This window comes from Aulonocara sp. 'chitande type north' Nkhata Bay, linkage group LG18, assembly GCF_057382095.1.
Source record: "Aulonocara sp. 'chitande type north' Nkhata Bay isolate Kocher_YH1m ecotype deep benthic linkage group LG18, A_spYH_male_GT1.1, whole genome shotgun sequence".
Classification (NCBI taxonomy): Eukaryota; Metazoa; Chordata; class Actinopteri; order Cichliformes; family Cichlidae; genus Aulonocara; species Aulonocara sp. 'chitande type north' Nkhata Bay.
The window spans coordinates 41,344,035-41,371,263 of NC_141361.1; the positions used below are offsets into that span (position 1 = coordinate 41,344,035).

Here is a 27,229-nt window from a genome sequence, read left to right on the forward strand (position 1 = left end):
GGAGTAATCTGGGTCCAAAACTCCGTCCGCTTCAGGTCCAAAAGTCAAACGAACACTGAGAGTTAAAAACGGTCTAAATTCTTTCATCTTTAATTAAATCATCAGCGTTTCTGCTTTACCAGGTGTAACAATTAAGTTTAACATCCAGGCATCCATGAAAACAGATTTATTAAATTTAACGGAGTTAGAAGTTAACAGGAAGTTAGCTCGCTAGTTTCCACCTAAACATTTCATACCATGTTCTGACTGAGATTTTTGAAGCTATTTCAAACGTACAGCTCTGCTACCACTTCCAACATAAATGAAACTAAACAGCAGTGACGTTTGTAGGGTTACTGAAGTTTGGCTAGCTGGTATATAATGTTGTGCTACGTGATTGCTAGCGACACAGCTATGTTAGCATAACATTAGCACAGTGAAGCAGGAGGATGAACGCCAACTTTTTTTTCCACTCGATAAAAGTTAACGTGAGGGATTCTGGTGGTCAGGGACAAATGCAGTCGCATAGCAGGATGCAGTACACGGGCCAAACTTCAGTCAGGACAACAACTGAGATTATTCATCCACAATACGAGGTTAGTTATTAATGTACTGCAACAACATGGGAACAGAGCAGCTGCGAGAGAATTCAACATTAATGAATCAATGTTATGGAACGGCTGCGTGCAGACAGGAATAGGACCCAAGGTGCAGACACTCGGAGGCAAAACTTGAACTCAAAACAGCTTTAATGTTAAACTCAAATTTAACATAACTGGAAATATCAAAATAAACTTACACCGGAAGACTGACAGAACACACAGCTAGATAAACAGTAGATCCCAACAATGACAACCTGAAACACAGGGCTTAAATACATAGAGGGAGCAATCAGGGAATGGACAACTGGAGGGAAACACAGCTGGGGCAAATCAGAACTGACGAGACCAGGAAGCGTAAACCGAACACACTGAGATAAGACAGAGACCTTCAAAGTAAAACAGGAAACACATAACACAGACTGAACAAAGACAGACTCACATGCAGGCACTACAACAGAGGGAACAGAGACGTGGGACCAGGGCAGACACAGACACTGACTGGACACGGGGATATAGCGGACAGGGGAGACAGCAACTAAGGATTACACAGAGACAAACCATAAGACATGACTCTAACAAAAACCCAAAGACTAGAAATTATAAATAATATAATAAACTCAAAAACCCTGGCATCCTAACAGAATCAATGTTACGGAAGTGGAGGAAGCGCAGTTTTTGGCTTTCCCCATATTTCAAAAGTGCTTCATCTCTTTGCTATGACTGTCGCCCGCCATAATTTGCAGATGATAATGGTTGTAGACACTGCGATGCTTTCGACCAAAACAGGCGCAGCTTGATGACATCATCAACATGCGCTATCGCGATAGAGCGGTATAGTCAAAATCTCTATCGTTGGCCAAATTTATATCATTTCTATTGTATATCGTTTATATCGCCCACCCCTAATGGGGACAAATATCCCATAGGCTGCGGTTAGCTCACACTGGATGCATCCCTTAATTGTGGTGACAGATTGGCTCGGGTTTAATAACCTGTTGGGAAAGTGTGTGGATGCGTTCATGACCTCACCAGAAAGGGATAGAAAATCCACTGGTCCCAGTTAAGCATGTCTGTGCACCAGCACCCAGAGCGATGTTAAAGCTGAGTGAAAGTCAACCCCAGCCTAACAGAAAGACCCTGAACTTCAACAGGTAACCAAGGCAGTAATGAGCAGTCAGGTTTCAGCCTTGATTTCTACCCGTTCATGTTTCTAAAATAAAATCCCTGTGTTGATTTTGCTAAGTCTCTTTGTGCTTGTGCTTTGGTTTTTGTGTTTGCTTTTGCATTTTGTCCTCAAAGCTGATTTTTTAAATCAGCAAATATGAGTATGTGTAAAGCTTTGAGCAAGTGTGATGGCTAGATGACTGGGTCAGAGCATCTCTAACACTACAGCTTTCATGTTCCAGGTCTGCAGTGTTCAGTATCTATCAAAAGTGTTCCAAAGAAGAATAGTGGTGAACCAGTGACAGGGTCATGGGTAACCAAGACTCACTGATGCACAAGGAGAGGGAAGGCTGGGCCGTGTACCGTATTTTCACGACCATAAGGCGCACTTAAAAGTCTTGGATTTTCTTCAAAAAGTACGGCGCTCCCTATAGCGCAGTGCGCCCTGTGTGTTGTAAGGAGGACGTAGTAGAGAACACCATGAGAACGCTAAAGGGTGAAGTGTGGGCGTTGATCGTATATACCGGACAATCGCACATACCTGTATAAAAGGACAGGTATGTGCATTATGTGGAACATCGTTGTTTTAACAACCCTGAAAATGGCAAAGGGTACCTAGACCCGGTTCGTAGAGTACGCTTGGGGAGTGTGATCGTGTGTACAGCGTCTCTTTATGTCTGTCTCCACGTTGGTTGAGTGTGGAGTGAGTGCATATGAGAGCATGAGGGTGGGAATGGATGTTTGTATATGTGTGTGCCTGTATTTCTGTGTCTATATGTCAGGTTGGGTGTCAGGCGCCACCTCTCTGGGGACATCTCAGGCCCTCCAAGGTTTGGAGGCCTATCTCCCCCTACCACCACTTCCCCTGCCAGTGGCGGACTCCCTCAGACATCGGTGCGTTGGTGGTTCTTTGTGTCCGGGGATGGGCGTCCAGGTACACACCGGCTCACTCCTTGGCGGCCGCTTATCGGGGCCTGGAGCCTGGGGCTCGCTCGGGCCACTTCGGAGGTGGGGTGCCCCCGGCCTCTCGGCCTGGGGCTCGGTCACTCAGGCACGGCTGGCTGCCGGCGGAGCTCACAGGCGCGTCACTGCAACTCCCCCTGGCTTCTGCTCCGCGGCTGCTGAGTGAGCCCTCATCTGGGACTCTCCTCAGCTCTTTCTGGGACAGTGGCGCGGCTGCCCCTCTGTTGGTCTTCCTTGGTCTCTTGTGTTCTGGGGGCCTCTGGATGTCTGGAGTTTTGATCTCCTCCATACCTGCTTCATGCCCTGGAGGACGGGGCTGTGGCCCCCCCCCCCCCCCCCCAACACACCCTCTAGCAGATCATTACATGAAGGAACCTTTTAAAAACAAGCGCGTCCATGCTCACAGGTGTACACACGGGTGATCACACCCACAAACTACACCCTTTTTGGCTCCTACCTCAAAGCACACTGTGTTCTGTTGATCTTATGTGCTGCACAATAATGTTTAATATTTAGTATTTACTGTCATATTCCCATATATCATTGTGATGCTGTTTATTCTATTACTCTTGTTCTCTTCTGCTTGTTTTCTTTTTTCTTTCTCAGCAGGTGATCCAGGTGATTGATATATGCATTTTTTATTTCTTTCTTTTTTTTTTTCTGCTCACCCGCCTCCTACAACGCGGGTCTCGCCACTGGCGATATGAGCGCCTACAAAGCGGCCTCATACAGCGTGCGGCGCGCGGTGAGAGATGCCAAACGCCAGTACCGGGAACGTGTGGAGTCCCGCTTCCACCAGGGCGACACACGGAGTATGTGGCACGGACTACGCACCATTACGGACTACAAAGCCAGGGACACTGCGCCGATCAACGCCGACTCTGCATTCACCAACGAGCTGAATCGGTTCTACGCCCGTTTCGAGGTTAGCCAGGCGGCTAATGCTATCTACCGCCTGACTACCGAGGACAGTGACGTCATCAGCGAGAGACCGGTGACCAGCATCGCGGAGCATGACGTCCGAGCGGCACTGAGGAGAGTGAACACAAGGAAAGCGGCAGGGCCAGACGGCATCACCGGCCGTCTGCTGCGCTGCTGTGCTGACCAGCTAGCAGGTGTGTTCACTTACATCTTCAACGAGTCCCTGGCGAAGTCTGTGGTCCCCACATGCTTCAAAAGATCCACCATCATCCCTGTGCCCAAGAACAGCAAACCCTCATCCCTGAACGATTACCGGCCAGTTGCACTGACCTCGGTAGTAATGAAGGTGTTTGAGAGGCTGCTGAAGAACATCATCTCCTCCTCCATCCCAGACACCACAGATCCGCTGCAGTTCGCCTACAGATCCAACAGATCCACAGATGATGCCATCGCCCACGTCCTACACACCACTCTCAGCCACGTGGACAAGAAACAGGGTAACTATGTGCGAATGCTGTTTGCTGATTACAGTTCAGCGTTTAACACAATAGTGCCCTGCAGACTGTTCACAAAGCTGAGGGATCTGGGACTTAACAGCCGTCTGTGTGCATGGGTGTTGGACTTCCTCACTGGCAGAACTCAGGTGGTGAGGGTGGGCAGGTGCTTCTCCAACAGCATCACCATCAACACAGGAGCACCTCAGGGATGTGTCCTCTCGCCACTGCTCTACTCCCTCTACACTTCAGACTGTGTGGCCACCCATGGCTCCAACACCATTGTGAAGTTTGCTGACGACACAGTGGTGTTGGGTGCCATCTCCAACAACGATGAGGCGGCCTACATGGATGAAGTGAAGAATCTGGCATCGTGGTGCCAGGACAACCACCTCCAGCTGAACGTCAGCAAGACCAAGGAGCTGGTGGTGGACTTCAGAAGGGGTCAGCACAGAGACTACAAGCCCATTATCATCAATGGAGCTCCAGTGGAGAGGGTGCAGTCCTTCAAGTATCTTGGTGTCCACATCTCCTCAGACCTGACATGGGCTGCCCACATTCAGGTCCAGACCAAAAAGGCTAGGCAGCGCCTGTATCACCTACGACAACTGAGGAAGTTCAGGGTCTCTCCAAAGATCCTCAGGATTTTCTATACAGGCGCTGTGGAGAGCATCCTCACACAGAACATGACATCGTGGTTTGGGAACAGCTGTGTGAAGGACCAAAAAGCTCTCCAGAGAGTGATCCGTACAGCAGAACGCTGCTGCAGGATTGCTCTCCCCGCGCTTCAGGACACCTACACCAGGAGATGCCGGACTAGAGCAGCGCAGATACTGAAGGACCCGTCCCATCCTGGCAACAAACTGTTCCAACTTCTGCAATCTGGTAGAAGGTTCCGCATCTTCCGGGCAAGGACAGAGAGACTCAAGAGGAGCTTCTATCCCCAAGCCATCTGTGCCCTAAACACACACACCCGCCCTCTCACATCATCTATAATTGACTGAGACAGGACTCTTCCAGACACTAAACCAAGGCACAATGTACATTTCAATTCCTTTAATTTTAAATATGTTTACATTGTCTATCCTGTAAAATAGTCAGATGTCTATTCATATTAATGTACAGAATTCACCTGCTTGCTGCTACTACTGCACATTCACCCAGTGTATATACTGTATGTATGTATATATATATATATATAATGTTCTTCCTCTACACCCCCCCCCCCAATTTTTGCATATGTCGAGGAGCGTGTCAGGCTACATTTCACTGTGTGTTATACTTGTATAACTATGCATGTGACAAATACAGAACCTTGAACCTTGAACCTTCTGTTGGTTTTTGTTTTTTGTCCTTCTCCCCGTCCCTCTTCTCAGCTGTTTCTCCTTCCCTCTTTCTTTCTCCCCTTCTTTCCCCCAGTCAAGTCTGTCCCGTATTCAGTAAGTGAAAATAAAATAAACAATAAAAGGTGAATCAAATGGACCATTACGGCAGGGCTGGGATGGTCAATTTGGTAAAGTAAATCCGTTGGGCATCTTTCTTTGCCTTTAGACAACGATTCTGATGGCAAAAGAGCCAAACGGGACAAGCAAAAAAAAAAGAAAAGAAAATGGCAAAGAGACACGCTTATGAAACAGTTTAAACTGAAGGCCATCAGCTATGCGGAGGAACATGGAAATCGAGCAGCGGCGAGAGAATTTAAGATTAACGAATCGATGGTTCGCAAATGGAGGAAGCTAGAAAACAAGCTCCGGCAGGTCAAGAAAACGCAGCTGAGTTTCCGCGGACATAAGGCGAGGTGGCCCGAGTTGGAGGAAAGACTCGAGCGGTGGATCATCGAGCAAAGAACGAGCGGGAGAAGCGTTTCGACGGTCACCATTCGGCTCAAAGAAGTTTCACTAGCTGAAGAGATGAACATTGAACATTTCCAAGGAGGTCCATCTTGGTGCTTTCGTTTTATGAAACGGTGCCATTTTTCCATCCGGACCAGGACTACGGTAGCGCAGCAACTTCCAGCGGATTATAAGGAAAAGCTGGCCATCTTCCGCTCCTACTGCAGCAAACACATCGCCGCCAAACACATCCAGCCCAGCCACATCACAAACATGGACGAGGTGCCGCTCACTTTTGACATCCCGGTGAGTCACACTGTAGAGAAGAAGGGGACCAGCACGGTAGCGATACGCACAACGGGGCACGAAAAGTCTTCTTTTACTGTTGTGCTTGGCTGCCATGCTAATGGACAGAAACTGCCGCAAGGGGAGGAGCTGCCGAAAAACCGCAGCTCCTCCCCTTTGTGAGTGTGGACGCTTCATCTCTTTGCTCTTGAATGCTTTGCTTCTTATATTGATTTTTATTGATTTTTATGCTGATTTTGTCCCTTTTTTCCGTGTGAGCTTACCTGCAATAACTTCTGGACACTTGTAGATCATTAGGACTAGAGTGTTCTTAACAGAAACAGCAACATTTTATAGTTACCTTGTCCTCAGCGCTCCGTGTGTCTGTGGCCTAGACACAGCTGAAGCCTGATTACAGCGTCTGGGCACCGAGCAGCCTCAATAGCCTGGAAAGGTGCTAACCGCTAGGCTAACTAGCAACAAGATGCCTTCCCTCTCCACAGATGACTACCACAGCCTCCTGCAGAAGATTGCAGTACTGGAGACAAAAATTCATCGCTTAGAAGTAAACGTGGAGGTAAATGGACTGTGTGGAAATGAAACAACCTTGCCTTTGATTCAAAACAATGGCGATGAGCAAGCTAGTACACAGCTAAGGAGCACAGATAACATGACCAAGAAAGTAGACTCTGTGCATTATTATAAATCCTCAAGTGATAATCCCCCCTTAGACTGTCTTGGTGCAAAACCAAGACATAAATCATGTCTCCTGGAAGGGGGAGGACGTATCACAGGCAGGGCACAGCGAGCTGAAATCTCTGAAACCGACTGGCCTTCACTTCCTACGAGACAGAGAAGCTCTTCTACCCCTGTATACGGGAGGAAACAGGACTGGACAACCGTGAATAGGAAGGTTAACAACAAACCTCCAAAACAACTGAATGTGAAACTGCAGAACAGATTTGCTCCACTATCAAAGGACCCTGGATCTATATCGGACAACCATCCATCTAAAAGCAGTGAAATAAGGTCTGAAAATCTGTTGAAAAGTGAAAGGCCACAGGGAAAGCTAAAGGCTAGGCCTGAAACTCTGATTGTGGGTGACTCTGCTGTAAAGGATGTACAAAGGATGTGCGGTAAGAACACTAAAGTCCTCTGCTTTCCTAACGATATGGTCAACAACCTGAAGGAGAGAATTCTTCAAATTGCAGATGAACATCCAACTGTGACAAACATTGTTCTGCATACAGGGTCAAACGATGTGTCCAAACAACAGTCGGAGGTTCTGAAACGGGACTTTACTGGATTATTAAATACTGTAAACTCTCTGAATGCAGCTGTATTCATCAGTGGACCTGTACCGCCGGTCAGAGGAGGAGACGAGAGATTCAGCAGGTTGTTTACACTGAATAAATGGCTTATATCAGCATGTGCTGACCACTCAGTGCACTTTATCGACAACTTTAATATTTTTTGGGAACGCAAGCATCTGTTCAAAGCAAATGGATTTAATTTTAACAAGTCAGGGGTGAAACTGTTCACCTCCAACTTGTTTTATTCCATACGTCATCCATCCGTGCTTGGTGCCAAGGCTGAGATAAACGAGGAGTTATCTCATAAAGAGGAACAAACAGTACTCCAAGAACAGACAAAGCCCAGCAGAAACCTTGAGGAGGAGCTCCATCTGCCCCCACCCGGGAAGAGCCTCAGAAAGGAGAGACATCCATGGCATCTGAGGAAGAGCCTCAGAAAGGAGAGACATCTAAGGCAAGAAGAGGGGTCCCTATTTGCCTCCAACTCTCTCAACAACACCAACGACCAGGACCAGGGACCACGACCTTCCCCAGTCCCCCAAACCCCTGACAGGCCATCACCCTCCTCCCCCTCCCTTTCTCCCTCCTCCCCACACCTGAAATTCACTGAGGAGATGATGGAGCGGGTCAATGCTGGGCTCAGATCTACCCCCCGTCCCAATCCCTTTTTGTCCCCCATAAACCCCCCACCAGAGCGGCCAAAGGTTCGCCATCGAGCCCCACCCTCAACAGAGCAATCGAAGTCACATTGCCCAGCCTCGCCCCCCTTAGTTCCTCTTCATGCCCTGTCTCCGCAGTCTGATGCGTGATGTGTGAAGGGTCGGGGCTGTGAGGATTATGGCAGTGGTGACTTTTCCCAGGAGAAGCTGGGACCCTGTTTACTAGAAGGTTTTAAAATTTCTGTACTTTTAGGTGACAGGAGACATGTGGCCTGGTCAAAACACAGAGAGCTGCACTCTAAAAGATCTTTAAACATAGTAAACATACCTTGTGTGCCACAGACTGCTCCCAAACACGAGGGGACAAGTAATACCTCTAAAACACTTAAGTTGGCTTTATTAAACGTTAGATCTCTAGCTGGGAAAACATTTTTAATTAATGATTTAATCACTGAGCACAGCCTTGATTTTATGTTTCTAACTGAAACTTGGTTGGACCAAAGTAACAGTGGAGCTGTTCTCATCGAGACGACCCCTCCTAACTACAGTTTTATCAGTGAGGTCAGGGCGAGCAGGAGAGGAGGAGGGGTTGCTGTCTTATTTAATGAATCATTTCAATGTAAGCAGCTATCTCCTGGAAGTTTTCAGTCTTTTGAATATGTGGCTTTACAGCTGAAGGCCCCATCCAAAGTTGTGTTTCTTAATGTTTACAGGCCTCCCAAATACTGCACAGACTTTTTTAATGACCTCAGTGAACTGCTGTCTGTGATCTGTGTTGATTTTGACTGTGTAATTATTGCTGGGGATTTTAACATTCATGTGGACAACCCTCAGGACAAAGGGACTAAAGACCTGAGTAACACTCTGGGCAACTTTGGGCTGACTCAGCATGTAACAGAGGCCACACATAATAGAGGACACACTCTTGACCTACTGATCTCCAAAGGCCTGAGCATTTCAAACATTACTGTGTCTGATGTGGGCCTGTCTGATCATTACTGTGTTTTCTTTGAAAGTAAAATCTCAGCCCACACAAATATATCAACAACAGTGATCACAAAACGGTGTATAACTGAACACAGTAGTGCAATTTTTAACCAGGTCTTCCCATTAACACCCGACCTGTCCAGAGGGTCAGTCAATGAGCTCGTCAATAGCTTCAAAGCTAACATGTTAAATGTAATGGACACTATTGCTCCCATTAAGGTGAAGGTTATCTCTGGAAGGAAAAAGTCTCCCTGGAGAAACTCCACACTGGTGAAAAATGAAAAAAGAGAGTGTAGGAAAGCTGAGCGCAGATGGAGAAAAACAAACCTCCAGGTTCATTATGACATCTATAAAGAGAAACTTCACAATTATAATTTACAACTGAGGAATGCAAGGAGGTCCTACTTCTCTGACATCATCACTAAAAACAGCCATAATGCTCGGGTCTTATTTTCTACAGTTGACAGGCTAACAAACCCTCCTGTGCCAGTGGCAGCTGAACTTCATTCAACCATGGCCTGCAATGACTTTGCCAAATTCTTCACTGAAAAAATCCAAAACATTAGACAAGCAATTGGTACATCAACAGCAGATCCAGGATATGTACTGTGTCCACCGAAAAACTGTTTAAACACCATGAAACAGTTTCAACCTATTAACAGCAAAGACCTGGAGGACATCTTAGGTCAACTGAACTCCTCCTCCTGCTGTTTAGATGTCCTGCCAACAAGTTTTTTCAAAAAGGTCTCAAAGACTTTAGAGTCAGACCTGTTACAGATCGTCAACTTTTCTTTATTATCAGGTGTGTTTCCAGAATCACTAAAAACTGCTGTAATCAAACCTATACTGAAAAAGGACAATCTTGACAAGACACAAATGAACAACTACAGGCCGATCTCAAATCTCCCGTTTTTAAGTAAGATCATTGAAAAAGCAGTTTCTCAACAGCTCAGTTACTTCTTAAAACAGAATAATTGCTACGATGCCTTCCAGTCAGGTTTTAGACAGAACCACAGCACTGAAACCGTTCTGACCAAAGTGTTTAATGACATATGTCTGAATACAGACAGTGGAAAAATGTCAGTCCTAGTTTTACTGGATCTCAGTGCAGCATTTGATACAGTTGACCACAACATATTACTCAAACGACTGGAGAACTGGACAGGTCTTTCAGGAACTGTACTAAACTGGTTCAAAACATACTTAGAAAACAGGAAATACTTTGTATCAATAGGTAATTTCACATCTGAGCAGACAAGTATCACATGTGGAGTTCCCCAAGGTTCCATCTTGGGACCCCTTCTGTTTAACATCTACATGCTCCCACTGGCACAGATTATAAACAACAACAAAATAAACTATCACAGCTATGCAGATGACACACAAATATATATCACAATGTCACCAGGAGACCGAGGCCCTGTACAGGCTCTTGGTAAATGCATTGAGGAAATCAATGACTGGTTGTGCCACAATTTTCTCCAGCTAAACAAAAACAAAACTGAGGTAATAGTCTTTGGCGCCAAAGAAAAACGATTACAGGTCACCAGAGAACTTCAATCTATACATCTAAAAACCACAAACCAGGCGAGAAATTTGGGTGTAGTGATGGATGCAGACCTAAACTTAGAAAAACACATTAAGACAATAACAAAGTCAGCTTACTATCACCTCAAGAATATATCAAGGATAAAAGATCTGATGTCTCAACAGGACCTGGAAAAACTAGTCCATGCATTCATCTTTAGTAGGCTTGATTACTGTAACAGCATCTTTACAGGTCTACCTAAAAAATCAGTCAGACAACTACAGCTCATTCAGAACTCTGCTGCTCGAGTCCTCACTAAGACCAAAAAAGTGGACCACATCAGTCCAGCTCTGAGGTCTTTACACTGGCTGCCTGTCCATCAGAGGATAGACTTTAAAGTCCTGATGCTGGTCTATAAAGCTCTGAATGGTTTAGGACCAAAATACATCAGTGACCTCCTGACCCAGTATGAACCTTCCAGATCCCTCAGGTCATCTGGATCCGGTCTTTTATCAGTTCCCAGAGTCAGAACCAGACACGGAGAAGCTGCATTCAGCTTTTATGCTCCTTATATCTGGAACAAACTCCCAGAAAGCCTCAGATCAGCTGAAACACTCAGTTTATTTAAATCCAGGTTGAAGACTCACCTGTTCTCAGCTGCATTTGAATAAAGCACCAAATCCACACTTTAAGCTTACATTTCAAAACTTACATTTAACTACTGATTTTATCTACTGCTCTGATTTAATCTGTTTTGATTTTATATACTGTTTTGTTTGTTTGTTTGTTAATTAGTTAGTTAGTTTATTTGCTTGTTTTAATCAATTTTAAATCATGCTTTTTATTTGTTCTTGTTTCTAATGTCTCTGTAAAGCACTTTGAATCACCTTGTTGTTGAATTGTGCTATACAAATAAACTTGCCTTGCCTTGCCTTTCCTATGGTGATTTTTAAGCGAAAGACTTTGCCTAAAGAGAAGTTTCCAGGAATCATCATTAAGGCAAATGAAAAGGGCTGGATGGATGAGGAAATGATGAAAGAGTGGCTGAGGGAGGCGTATGTAAGGAGACCAGGTGGTTTTTTCCACGCATCACAATCGCTCTTAATCTGTGACTCTATGCGTGCCCATCTCACAGCCGATGTGAAAAAACAAGTGAAGCAAATGAACTGTGAGCTTGCTGTCATTCCGGGAGGCCTGACAAAGGAACTCCAACCGCTGGACATCGGTGTGAACCGCCCGTTCAAAGTAAGGCTGCGAGCGGCCTGGGAGCGATGGATGACCGATGGAGACCAGTTTCCCCAAGAGTGGAAGGCAGCGCCGGGCGAGTTATGCCACAATTTGCGAATGGATTGTAGATGCTTGGGCTAACATGTCTGCTGGCACTGTTGTTCGAGCTTTCGCAAAAGCCGGCATCATTTCCGAGGAGCCGCACGGCACGGAAAGTGACTCTGACAGTGAAGAAAGTGAACCTGGCATGTTTGATGGAGATTTAGCGCAGCTGTTCAATTCAGACACAGAGGATGAGGACTTCGATGGGTTTGATTGATGATAAAAATGTGAGTACCAAACTTTGTTTTGCTCCTGCTTTATTTTTAAATACGCACACTTGTATGCTTGTGTGTTGTTGATGATGACGATTACTGGTAATAAAAATGTGAGTAAGGTACCGAACTCAGGTTTGCTCCCGCTTTATTTTTAAATACGCATACGGTACTTGTATGCGCCCTATAATCCAGTGCGCCTTATGTGTGTGTTAAATACAGTAATGGCACACATAACTGAGACTGCGCCTTTTAGTACAGTGCGTCTTATGGTCGTGAAAATACGGTAGTCCGAGCCAACAGATGCACTACTGTAGCGCAAATTGTCAAAAAGTTGCTGGTTCTTGATGTGTACCGTAAACCTACGGTATTTAAGGTTTGACTCTCATCATCCACTGGAGCATAAACTGGGTGTCATCAGGACGCTACAACACAGAGCGAACACCATCCCCACTGACACAGCAGCCAGGGAGGCAGAAGAACATCAAGAAGGCCCTGAGTAAATGTGGTTACCCCAGCTGGACTTTTGTCAAAGCTGGGAAGGCTCCAAAAGAAAGCTTCAGCTGATCCAGGAGAGAAAGACAACCGCTGCCTAAGAGAAAACCTGTAGTGATCCCGTACATGTTAGGAATATTGGAACAGCAGAGACACATTTTCTCTAAATACCGCGTCTCTGTGGCTTTTAAACCCCAAAACACTCTGTGCCAAAAATGGGTCCACCCCAAGGATCGGGTCCCCCGACACAAACAGAGTAACATAGCGTACGCTGTTAAGTGTAGGAGGACTGCCAGGATTTATACATCGGGGAAACCAAACAACCTCTGGCTACAACACAGCAGAGCCACCTCGTCAGGCCAGGACTCTGCAGTCTGTTCACACCTACAGGCCAGTGGACACTCTTTCAATGATGAGGATGTGACATCCTGGACAGGGAGGAACGCTGGTTTGAGGGCGGAGTCAAGGAGGCCGTTTACGTGAAAAGGGAAAGACCATCTCTGAATGGAGGGGGGGCCTAAGGGTACATCTGTCACCATCTTACAATGCTGTGATTGCAGCCATTCCCCAACTCTCTGTGACTGGGACTCATGAACATTGATCAGAGATACATTGTGCAAATGTCCTGTTTATAAGGGCGGGGAAACCTGCAGTCAGCTGAGACTGAAGAAGTCACTTGGATGAGTGGCGAAACATTTCTCGTACTGAAAACTCTATGTCCAGATGAACAGAATCAACTTTTTTGGGTTGGTAGAAGGTGGCCAGATAGGTCACGTTTTCTTTTACATCACATTGCTGGGTATATGTGTGTCATTTACCTGGGGAACCACTGGCTCCTGGATACACAATGGGAACAAAGCAAGCTGGAGGAGGCAGTGTGGCGCTTTGGGCAATGTTCTGCTAGGAAACCTTGGGTCATGTTACATTAAGATGTACCACCTGATGGCAGCAGGTTAAGATGTCCTGCCACAAAGCAAAAAGGGTTCAGGAATGGTTTGAGGAACACAACACTGAGTTTGATGTGTTGGCTTGGCCGTAGCAAATACCCCATGTGGAATCATCTCCAGACATTTAGTTACTTAATGTATGAAGAAATAGGTTTCACATTTCAGTGAACTTAACCGCACTTTAGGACTGTGTATAAAAATGTATCCAATTCCTCAGCGTTTAATGCAACATTTTTGTTTAAATCTTTAACTTAAAAATTGACACCTCCATATTTATAATAACAGAAGATTAGATACACATCAATTAGATTAGATAGTACATCTAATCTGGGGGTTGTGTACAATTAGATAGTACACAACCACCACCTGGAAAAAAAGGAAAAAAACAGCATCCCAAAAAATATTAATGTAACTACAGTTTTCTGCTGTTGCATTATTTCCCATTTTAACAATTGCTACACATGCCAGTACACTGATCAACTTCAAACCCTAAACTTACCAAAATCACAAAGTTGGCTTCTGTTTTTATTGACCTGCACGAATGTTTTTGATTTAACACCATTCCTTTAAACATTTGATGTTGATTATGATTAGATTCTGACATCTCATATCTGAAGCAAATGTTCGGTTCGGGTCACTGAAACTTATTGGTTATAGACTGGAAACACAGCATTCATTGAAAATCAACCAATGTTTACTGCATGAGAAGAAAGATTACTAAGATAAGATGGTATTTTCATTATCCCATATTTGGAAAATTCCTTTGTTAAGGCACTTTAAATATTACTAATAATAATTGTAAGTAAGTAAGTAATAATAATAATAATACTAATACTACTAATAATAATAAAAATAATAATAAGCGGATACATTTATCAATTCAATGGAGTTCAATTCAGTTGTATTTATATGCGCCAAATCACCACAGCAGTTGTCTCAAGAGGCCCAAGGCCTTATACAACACGCTCATATACTCACCTGTCCATAACTGTACATTGGGATGCTGTGAATAATTGTGCATCATCCCTGACAGGTGACTGACTTGCAGAAGTGGCATTCTTGCCTCAGTATAATATAGCTCTTTATATTGTACTATTGCTAAATGTAAGTTAGATGATGCTAAGATAACTTTTCTATTCCCCTTTGTTCATTAGTACTGCTGTAATATTGATGTAATATGAACATAATTAATGTAAAATAATGGAAATATTATTGATGTTATATTGACCCACATTATTATTGTTGGGTGTTTATCTAACAAAGCACTTTGAAGTGACTACTGTTGTTATTCAGTCCCTGTGACCCTGATAACAATAAGCAGAAGAGAATCGATGAAGTGAATTTAATTAATTTTGGAAGTCGCTATTTAATGAAATTCATGTATACATTTTACATCTAGAATTTGCATTGGCAGTGGCATGGTGGTTAGTACTGCCACTTCACCTTCCTCTGTGGGATCTGCATGTACTGCCCGTGTTTGTGTGGGTTCTCTCTGGCTTCCTCCCACAGTCCAAAGACATACAGTTGTAGGGTCAGCTTATTTGGTGAATCTAAACTGCCCATAGGTGTGAATGTGATTGTGAATGGTTGTCTGTCTCTCTGTGTTATTCACAGCTTTAGTGAAGGTTACAAATGATCTTCTTATGGCCTCTGACAGTGGACTCATCTCTGTGCTTGTCCTGCTAGACCTCAGTGCAGCGTTCGATACTGTCGACCATAATATCCTATTAGAGCGATTAGAACATGCTGTAGGTATTACAGGTACTGTGCTGCAGTGGTTTGTATCATATCTATCTAATAGACTCCAGTTTGTGCATGTAAATGGAGAGTCCTCTTCACACACTGAGGTTAATTATGGAGTTCCACAGGGTTCAGTGCTAGGACCAATTCTGTTTACATTATACATGCTTCCCTTAGGCAGCATCATTAGAAGACATAGCATACATTTACACTGCTATGCTGATGACACCCAGCTCTATCTGTCCATGAAGCCAGATAACACACACCAATGAGTTAAACTGCAGGAATGTCTTAAAGACATAAAGACCTGGATGGCCGCCAACTTTCTGCTTCTTAATTCAGATCAAACTGAGGTTATTGTACTCGGCCCTGAAAAGCTTAGAAATATGGTATCTAAGCAGATTCTTACTCTGGATGGCATTACCTTGGCCTCCAGTAACACTGTGAGGAACCTTGGAGTCATTTTTGACCAGGACATGTCTTTCAACGCACATATTAAACAAATATGTAAGACTGCGTTCTTCCATTTGCACACTATTGCATTGAGGCGAGTGTTGTTGTGATTTGGGGCTGTATAAATAAAATTGAACTGAGCTGAATCGTGTTAGCCGTGTGACATAATCATCTGTCCTGCCCTGGTGCTTATTTCATGACGTGCAGTTATGTAAATATGGAAATCAACAGTCACCCTCATTCTTGCTCCCTCACACACACCGACATACTGGTGAGCAAAGTTGGATCCATTCATGACAGAAATCAAATATGTCCGTCCTGTTTCTCGCTGAAACTATTATTAATTTTGCAGTGACCCTGCTTTAACTCGCTGACTGATACAACATCTGCCAGTTTGAATCAATATTCATGGGTTTGTTTTTCAGAGTTCATGTCTGGCCTGCAAGGTCATCATTCTGATCTGCAAAACTCTTTTAGCAGAATGTGACTATAGCCTTTTTACAGCTCTGTTGCAGGTGTGCTCTTAGCCATGAGACACAATACTCATGAACTTTGACCAGCTTACCAAAACACAATAATGTCATAGTTATGGAGAATCCAGGACCCAAGATGCAGACTCTAAAGCACATTTACATAAACGAAAACATTTATTTATATGAGGCAGCGATTCCAGAGAGCTGAGATAAAGCAGAGATGATGATCCAAACTGGAACACGCAGGCTGACAAACAACACAACAAAGAACTGAGGAAAACTAAGGGTTTAAGTGTCTGTGAAGGTTCTCAGTCATCCAGGTCATCGTTAACTTAAAGAAGTCCAGACGCTTTTCTTGGCAAGCTCCTTTGACTAAGGGTTTAAGCGGACATAATATCATGGAAAACCTGATAAACAGAAACTCTAATAAATAGCAGACTATGCAGAAAATATAACAATGAACAATGCTGCACTATGACTGCGTGGGTTGAAGACCCTGGATTTTTGCAAATAAAGCCTTCTGCAGGACAGTCCAGAGTTTTGCTGCACAAAGTATATACAGGGAATAACCTTTCACAGTAGCTCAGACTTCATCTGTGCAACAACTGTTGGTTAGCAGCTGTCAACATCTGCTTGCCTCTCACAGAAGCTTGAGCAGCAGGATGTGACGGTTTATGAAAACATCAGATCCTCCTGATACTGAAAATGATTTCTTTAATCTGTCAAATGAATATAGTTTCTAATTAGGGCTGGGCGATATGGCCTAAAATTCATATCGCGATATAATTTGAAGCATGTGCAGTAACGATATATATCACGATATATTCTTTTCTTCTGTATAGCGTGTTTTCCACACTAAAAATCCTTTAATTTTCTCAAAAATCGAGAGTGTACCTTATGTATGAATTCTGATTGTGCTTACTGACGTTGAACCGATTTTGGCTGCAGAAATCTGTTAAAAATGTTTTAGTACAACTTTGGTAAGCAGCACTGCTTGATGGATTGTCAGAGCATTATGGCTGCCGTAGTGAGGAGCTTCACGGAGTAATCTGGGTCCAAAACTCCGTCCGCTTCAGGTCCCAAAGTCAAACGAACACTGAGAGTTAAAAACGGTCTAAATTCTTTCATCTTTAATTAAATCATCAGCGTTTCTGCTTTATCGGGTGTAACAATTACGTTTAACATCCAGGCATCCATGAAAACAGATTTATTAAATTTAACGGAGTTAGAAGTTAACAGGAAGTTAGCTCGCTAGTTTCCACCTAAACATTTCATACCATGTTCTGACTGAGATTTTTGAAGCTATTTCAAACGTACAGCTCTGCTACCACTTCCAACATAAATGAAGACAGAAAACTAAACAGCAGTGACGTTTGTAGGGTTACTGAAGTTTGGCTAGCTGGTATATAATGTTGTGCTACGTGATTGCTAGTGACACAGCTATGTTAGCATAACATTAGCACAGTGAAGCAGGAGGATGAACGCCAACTTTTTTTCCACTCGATAAAAGTTAACGTGAGGGATTCTGGTGGTCAGGGACAAATGCAATCGCATAGCAGGATGCTGTACACGGGCCAAACTTCAGTCAGGAGAACAACTGAGATTATTCATCCACAATACGAGGTTAGTTATTAATATACTGCAACAACATGGGAACAGAGCAGCTGCGAGAGAATCCAACATTAATGAATCAATGTTACGGAAGTGGAGGAAGCGCAGTTTTTGCCATATTTCAAAAGTGCTTCATCTCTTTGCTATGACTGTCGCCCGCAATAATTTGCAGATGATTATGGTTGTAGCCGCTGCGATGCTTTCGACCAAAACATGCGCAGCTTGATGACATCATCAACATGTGCTATCGCGATAGAGCGGTATAGTCAAAATCTCTATCGTTGGCCAAATTTATATCATTTCTATCGTATATTGTTTATATTGCCCACCCCTATTTCTAATACACTACTGAAGCCATATTTATTGAGCATGTCCTGATCGTAGCATAGAAATGTAGTCAGTACATGTGCTCCTGCGCACATTCAAAATAGCATTGTTTCTTCTTCAGTTTCTGAGGACAGCCTGCACGGTCATTAGTGGTGTAGTGGCGCTCTGCTGTAATCCATGCCCCTGGACACTGCCTGTCTAGATTTGAACCAGCAGACTTTTGGATTATTGGTAGACCTCACTGACCTTTGTCAGCTGAACTTTAGGTTTAAAACATATTAAATCCGCAACATGGAGTTATATTCCCTGTATAGTGAATTCCCTTGCAGTCTCTGCCCCCACATCAGCAGCTGGAGACAGCATTATGATGATTACTTAATCAGACACCTCTGTGTGTGTGTGTGTGTGTGTGTGTGTGTGTGTGTGTGTGTGTGTGTGTGTGTGTGTGTGTGTGTGTGTGTTTTGAGAGGATTACACAGCAGCTTTAGGCATCATGTGTTTTACCAAAGATGAGTTATAAATGGAGCCATGATGCTGTTGCACTCGGTTCTAGCGTTCCATTTTCTCCTGTTCTGCTCTTTGTAGTTAAATTCTAATGAAAAATACAATTATCCTCCTGGTTCTACTGCGTTCTGTCAGATGAGTGCTGTGCCAGCAGTGTTATATAAGACAATATTCTAAACTTGGGCAAAGCACCAAAATCGTGACAGATAAGCGTGCATACAGAAGCCAAGCTGAGCCAGAGCCTCGCGCATACACCGCGTTCACAGGCTACACGGTGTGCATCCACACAGCTGCAAACCCACGAGGAAGACGCTGTTCGGCTTTATTATTCAATGTTGTTGATTGGTTTATTTACCTACCAACAGCTTCCAGCACAGCAGCCAAAACGAGATCATCTCCAGTCGGCCGCGGCGCGCGCATTCCTCTCCACCGCTCCCCAACGGCAGCGCGAGCAGCCAGGCGGCCACTCTCTGGCGCGAGGAGGGACGCATACAAGCTGGCGGCTGCCGCGAGCGTACGTGTATGTGGTGGAGAGAGATAGAGAGAACGAGAGCAGCGGGGGAGAGAGAGGCAGGCTGTATCGACCTGAGCTAGTGTGTGAATTAGAGCAGAAGAGATCGATTTTTATTGGCAGACTCTTGCACATCTCTCTCTCTTTTTACTGTACGCCTGGTTCCGACCCCCCTCCCCATCTGCGCCCGCTGCATCCGCCGTTCACGCCCCCCAGGCTTCAACACTGTAAAAGATAGCTATCTTAGCAAGTAGGCTAGGCCTGTGGGGGATGTACAGTTAATATCTACTGTTAGCATCACGGACATAATCTTTGTTTGTATATGTTAACTGTTATTTGAATTGCTTTAGACTGCGAATTCATAATTTACTGTTTTAATGGATTTTTATCTAATTACTTAATTTATTTAATTTTATGTAGGTAATTACATTATAACTATAAATACTGCCACATATTATATTCAGGTCTGTGACGTCATTAAACACTTTCCTTATGCCTTTGAGGACAGGTAGTTTCAGGTCATGCAAAAACAACTTTAATTTGCACATTTATGGTCATTAGAGTTAGAAAGCAAGATAAACTAGGCTACTCTCTGTCATGGTCCCTGGGTCTATGTGTTAACAGACCTCTCTGCACTGAATCATATCTGTTATTAACCTCTGTCTCTCTTCCACAGCATGTCTTTGTCCTGTCTTCCTTCTCTCTCCCCAACCAATCACAACAGATGGCCCCGCCCCTCCCTGAGCCTGGTTCTGTCTGAGGTTTCTTCCTGTTAAAAGGCAGTTTTTCCTTCCCACTGTTGCCAAAGTGCTGCTCATAGGGGGTCATATGATTGTTGGGCTTTTCTCTGTATGTATTATTGTAGGGTCAACCTTACAATATAAAGCACCTTGAGGCGACTGTTGTTGTCATTTGGTGCTGTATAAATAAAAGTGAATTGAATTGAATTAAATTGGGTCTTGGACCCAGACTCTTGCAGAGTGTGCAAGAGTGCAGAGTTTCCTGTTTGTTTGTTTTTTCCATATTTATTTACATTTTCAGTTTTTGGTTTCTCATCTGGTTCTGTTCGGTTGGTTGTATTTTATTCCCTGAGTCCCTGTGTATTGCTTCCCTTGTTTTTCCATCTCTGTTTTCCTTTTGTGCGAAGTCATTCATTATTTACCTTGTTCTGCCGTGTCTCACATTTTACTTTGGTAAGCATTTCTCTCTGTGTCATGTGCTGACTTGTACTTCCTCATTTCATTTGGTCTGGTGTCTGCAGCTGTTTCCCAACTGTTCCCCCTCCCATCATTATCTTATGCATACATTTTCTCAATTTCCATTTGTCCTTTGTTGAGTTGTCCCACATAGCTGTGCTCTCCCTAGTTTCCCCAGGAATTGCTTTCTTCAGTTATTCCTTAAGGCCTTTGGATGTTTTCTCTTTTTGGACTGTGAGTTACTTTTGTCAGTTTGGCAGTAAGCACCTCTGTATACTGCATTATGCTTTTGGGTGGGTAAGCCGCCACCACACTTCACACAGCTAAATCTGACACTCCCATTGGCTCCATGTTGTTAATCACAAGGTGTTAGCCAGTAAGCATGGGTTACAACCAGATCCTCTCCTCATTTGTCACATCCAGTTCCAAACACCAAAATGGTGCTGGCATAAACGCTCAGCGCTAGGCTTCATATCAGGACACCTTTGGGTGAGGGCACACTGGCTATGGCCGTCTTTTATTTACTGGTTTTGTGATAGAGGTTGATAAATGTTTAATAAGTAGTTTAAAATGTTGTTAGATAATGTTTGAATAAATTAATGTAATACTGTAACTTTTTTTGATATGATGTCACAACATCGCATTTGCTTCTTCTCATGTTTTATTTTATTGTCTTTCTCTTGTTCATTAAATAACTTGTAAATTACTTTGGTCAACTTTGTTGCTTTTAATTGTGCTATAGAAATATATTGTGACACTAACAATTATAGTAAAATAATAAAATAAAGGAAAAAAACAAATTGAAATAGATGTTGCAGTTTTCTGTCCCAATGTTGCAATTCCATCAGAAGTAATGGCTAAAATAAAATCCCACAGCAGGAACATTTTTAACACTCTTATATCGTCTGTGTTTGTTAGAGAGCAAGTTCGTGAACGAGGTGAGCTGAGGTAAGTTCAATTCAATTCAATTTTCCACGGAAGAGGTGCCTGAAAGCAAAGGCTCTGCCTCACATACTACTTTTAAATATCATAGGAACGATAGGGAAGAGAGCATTCTCAGACTGAAGTGCTCTGTTGGGGTGATATGGTACTATGGTGCATACCTCATCCCCGGCTCCTGTCAGGATTGGGCTGGTAAACGCCAGATCGCTGGTGAACAAATCTTTTATTCTGAATGAGTTATTCACCTCCTGGAACCTGGACTTCATGTGTATCACAGAGACTTGGCTTAACTCTGGTGAGTCCAGTATTTTATCCAAACTTTTACCAGCGGATTGTTCCTATTTTAACACACCAAGGACATCAGGGAGAGGAGGAGGTAAACAGTGTTTTTTACAGCCCTCGTCTTCCAGCTTTGAGCTCACGTGTTTTGAAGTCAGTCACTCTAACTCTGTGCTCTTTGCTGTTATTTATCGTCCCCCTAAATACAATAAGAATTTCATAAATGACTTTTCAGAATTTATAGCTGGGATTATGCCCAACTATGATCATGTTCTTATTGTGGGAGATTTTAATATCCATGTCTGCTGTCCTGACAAACCTCTGGTGAAGGAGTTTTTAAGCCTCATTGACTCTTTTAATCTGGTCCAGCCCGTACCTGGTCCCACACATGAACACGGACACACACTAGACCTGGTCTTGTCACACAGTCTACCTGTGTCTAACGTGGAAGTGACTGACACTGCTTTCTCTGACCATATGGCTGTATTATTTGATGATGTGTTTTCGCGCACTACAGTTCAAACCAGCGCTCCTGTTCGCCGCTGTCAGATTATTAACCCTTCCACTGCTGCCCAGTTCTCAACTGCTTTTAACCAGCTGTCTATCCCTGCCGATCGTACTCCCTTGGACACAGAGGACCTCAGCTCCTGGTTTCAATCTTCTTGCCTAACCATTCTGGACTCTGTGGCACCATTAATAACCAGGCAGCCCAAGGCTAAAACGGACCCTTGGTTTAACGACGCCACTCGGGCTGTGAGGAGGGAGTGTCGTAGAGCTGAACGCAGATGGAAGAGGGACAAACTGCAGGTGTCTCTTCAAATCCTAAAGGACTGCTGGCGCCTCTATCAGGATACGGTCAAAGAGGCTAAAAGAAAATATTTTTCTAAGATCATTTCCTCCAACAGTCACAATCCACGTGTGTTATTTACAGTGTTGGTCAAGTTACTTGAAAAAAGTAATCAGTAACTAATTACTGATTACTTCCCCAAGAAAGTAATCCGTTACTTTACTGATTACTTATTTTCAAATGTAATTAATTACTTAGTTACTTTTTAAAAACACGATTTACAACCTGAAGAGGTGATAAAGCGATAGATCTTTCAGCCCAATTCTACTTTTTCTGCATAATCCATCATACAAAATGTAATCAAATGGAAAAGTCTCTTTTTAAAACTTGTTTTGTTAGTTTTAATCTTTTAACTTTATGCATCAAGCAAACATTTAATTATATGCAACATTCTCTGACTGGAAGAAATTAGTTTAACATTTAAACCTATTTTCTGCACATTCCAGCACATAAAATAAAATATTTTGTGTGTTTACACTCAGTCTTTCAAATAGATGCAAGTAAAACACAGCAGAAAATAAATAAAATCAAAGACTCAGCGGTCCTGTTGCTCTATTTTCACCTGTAAAGCAGGAGTGGGGCAGGCGGAGGTTTACCCTGGTGCAGGTGTGCCGCGGTCAGTGGAAGAATCCGCGAGTTTCTCTGTGAGTTTCCCATTACGTCGTAGCTACTCGGTGCTTGTTGGAAGTTTAGGGGTTTTTTTCGCTGTAAAAAGAAGTTTTCTTCCCACGCACAGCGGACACTAATGTTTTTGTCACTTTTTATGGAATCAAACTCAAAGTAAGGTCAGTACTTCCACGCTTTAAACGCTGCACGCTCATACTCTCTCTGCACTCGATATGTGATCCACTGTTGATCTGCACACAGCTGTTGTCACGAACGTCGCGCTCGCTTGCGTCACTGTCATGAGACATTCTCGCAAAAAAATCACGGTTTTAGTAACGCAGTAACGCAGCGTTCCTACGGGAAAGTAACGGTAATCTAATTACCGATTTTGCAATAGTAATCCCTTACTTTCCTCGTTACTTGAAAAAAGTAATCAGATTACAGTAACGCATTACAAGTAACCATCTCTGATTATTTAACTCTATTGACTTAAGTCTTAAATACTCCACAAAGTGGCTGCTTGGAGGCCTCTCATAAACTAATGATTTTATGTGTTTTTCATTGAGAAGGTTGCAGCCACGCGGGCTCTCCTGAGTCTGACCGCTCTGTCTTGATCCCTTGCTCTGTTGTTTTTAACCAGTTTGAGCCTGTGTCTCTTTCTTATTTAGAGGATGTGGTTGGCCACCTGAGGCCCTCTGGTTCCCCAAATGATCCTGTCCCACCACAATTTTTTAAGGAGATTTTTCCTAGCATAGGCCAGGCTGTTCTTACTGTTATAAACAGCAGTTTAATATCTGGTGTAGTCCCTGCTAATTTTAAGCATGCAGTAGTACAACCCCTGCTTAAGAAACCTGCCCTGGACCACACTGTGTTGGCTAACTACAGGCCTATCTCCATTTGTGGTACTGCTTTGAAATGGTTTAGGTCAGGGGTCCCCAATCCCAGTCCATGAGGGCCGGTGTCCCTGCAGGTTTTAGATGTGTCCTTGATCCATCACAGCTGATTTAAATGGATAAATGACCTCCTCAACATGTCCTGAAGTTCTCCAGAGGCCTGGTAATGAACTAATCATGTGATTCAGGTGTGTTGACCCAGGGTGAGATCTAAAACCTGCAGGGACACCAGCCCTCGTGGACTGGGATTGGGGACCCCTGGTTTAGGTCTTATCTTTCTGACAGAACTTTTAGTGTTAACTTTTTAGGGTATGAGTCCTCCTCTGCCGCCTTTCAGTCTGGGGTCCCGCAGGGCTCAATTTTAGGGCCTCTGCTTTTTTCATTATATTTACAGCCCCTGGGAACTATCCTCAAAGGCATGGAATATCCTTCCACTGCTATGCTGACGACTGTCAGATTGATCTGCCTCTGAAGCAGAAAGATGCCTTCTCTATTAAGCCACTTTTAGCATGTCTAGAAGATATTCAATCTTGGATGTCCCTAAACTTTCTAAGATGTAATTCAAGCAAAACTGAGATGATTGTGTTTGGTCCCAGTGGACCTTGTGAACCCTCCACTATTGACTTGGGACCAGAGATGGGCATAATGCGTTACTTGTAACGCGTTACTGTAATCCGATTACTTCTTTTGAGTAACGAGGAAAGTAAGGGATCACTATTGCAATTAGATTACTGTTACTTTCCCGTAAGCACGCTGTGTTTTAACCGTGATTTTTTTGCGAGAGTGTCTCATGACAGTGACGTAAGCGAGCGCGACGTTCGTGACAACAGCTGTGTGCAGATCAACAGTGGATCATATATCGAGTGCGGGAGAGAGTATGAGCATGCAGCGCTTAAAGCGTGGAAGTACTGACCTTACTTTGAGTTTGATTCCATAAAAAGTGACAAAAACATTAGTGTCCATCGTGCGTGGGAAGAAAACTTTTTTACAGCGAAAAAAACCCCTCAACAAGCACCGAGTGCGCAACAACATAATGTGACATTCACAGAGAAACTGCCGTATCCTTCCACTGACCGCTGCGGCACACCTGCACCAGGGAAACCTACGCCTACGCCACTCCTGCTTTACAGGTGAAAATAGAGCGACAGGACTGCTGAGCCTGTGACTTTATTTATTTTCTGCTGTGTTTTACTTGCATCTATTTGAAAGACTGAGTGTAAACACAAAAAATATTTTATTTTATGTGCTGGAATGTGCAGAAAATAGGTTTAAATGTTAAACTAATTTATTCAACTCAGAGAATGTTGCATATAATTAAATGTTTGCTTGATGCATAAAGTTAAAAGATTAAAACTAATAAAACAAGTTTTAAAAAGAGACTTTTCCATTTGATTACATTTTGTATGATGGATTATGTAGAAAAAGTAGAATTGGGCTGAAAGATCTATTGTTTTATTACCTATTCAGTGTTTTAAAAAGTAACTAAGTAACTAAGTAATTAATTACTTTTGAAAATAAGTAATTAGTAATGTAACGAGATTACTTTTGGGGGGAAGTAATCAGTAATTAGTTACTGATTACTTTTTTCAAGTAACTTGACCAACACTGCTTGGGACCCCTGGCAGAGTATTTTAAACCTGTTGTTTCTAACCTGGGTTTTAAGATGGACAGTGATTTTAAATTGGACACTCAAATTAGGGCTACTGTCAAGTCCAGTTTTTATCATTTAAGGCGTTTGTACCTGGAGGTACCCTGGTCCAAGAGAAAGCTCAGAGGGGATAGGGCCTTCTCTATTGCTGCTCCTAATCTGTGGAACAATCTTCCCCAGCACATTAGAGAGGCCCCTCACTGTCCACTTTTAAAACACGTCTTAAAACCCATTTTTACTCTTTGGCTTATTGTTTTAATCTAATTATCATTTTATACTATTTTATTATTGTTTTTGCTATTTGTGCTAATTTTATTATTTTAAATGTCATTTTAATTATCCTTTTTTTATCTTTATTTTATTTTATTTTTACTTTACTTTTAAACTTATTTAATGTATCATTTCTGGGATGTCAACTGTACAGCACTTTGTGTTCAGCTGGGACTTATTCTAAAAGCGCTATATAAATAAATTACTTGCTTGCTCGCTATGACATCTTGAAGTTAAGATGGGGCCTGATTATTTAAGACCTTGTATGTGAGGAGCAGGATTTTGAATTCAATTCTGGATTTAACAGGAAGCCAATGAAGGGAAGCCAAAACAGGAGAAATCTGCTCTCTCTTTCTAGTCCCTGTCAGGACTCTTGCTGCAGCATTTTGGATCAGCTGAAGGCTTTTCAGGGAGTTTTTAGGACTTCCTGATAATAATGAATTACAGTCGTCCAGCCTGGAAGTAATAAATGCATGAACTAGTTTTTCAGCGTCACTCTGAGACAGGATATTTCTAACTTTAGAGATGTTGCACAAATGGAAGAACGCAGTCTGACATATTTGTTTAATATGTGTGTTGAAGGACATGTCCTGGTCAAAAATGACTCCAAGGTTCCTCACAGTGTTACTGGAGGCCAAGGTAATGCCATCCAGAGGAAGAATCTACTTAGATACCATATTTCTAAGATTTTCAGGGCCGAGTACAATAACCTCAGTTTGATCTGAATTAAGAAGCAGAAAGTTAGCGGCCATCCAGGTCTTTATGTCTTTAAGACATTCCTGCAGTTTAACTCATTGGTGTGTGTTATCTGGCTTCATGGACAGATAGAGCTGGGTGTCATCAGCATAGCAGTGTAAAGGGATCAATAAAGTATTCTGATTCTGATTCTGATGTATAGTATGTCTTCTAATGATGCTGCCTAAGGGAAGCATGTATAATGTAAACAGAATTGGTCCTAGCACTGAACCCTGTGGAACTCCATAATTAACCTCAGTGTGTGAAGAGGACTCTCCATTTACATGCACAAACTGGAGTCTATTAGATAGATATGATACAAACCACTGCAGTGCAGTACCTGTAATACCTACAGCATGTTCTAATCGCTCTAATAGGATATTATGGTCGACAGTATCGAACGCTGCACTGAGGTCTAGCAGGACAAGCACAGAGATGAGTCCACTGTCAGAGGCCATAAGAAGATCATTTATAACCTTCACTA

The 27,229-nt window shown here is 43.2% G+C and overlaps 1 protein-coding gene across 1 annotated transcript in view; it reads right to left on the reverse strand.

Moving 5' to 3' along the window:
* LOC147309286 (uncharacterized) overlaps nucleotides 1-19,488 on the reverse strand; it is a 35,824-nt gene extending 16,336 nt beyond the window's left edge. The window contains exon 1 of the mRNA XM_086270955.1: nucleotides 19,178-19,488. Coding sequence (XP_086127081.1) covers nucleotides 19,178-19,309 — 132 coding nt within the window. The 5' untranslated portion in view covers nucleotides 19,310-19,488. The remainder of the gene's footprint in view (nucleotides 1-19,177) is intronic.
* Nucleotides 19,489-27,229: the final 7,741 nt, after the last annotated feature.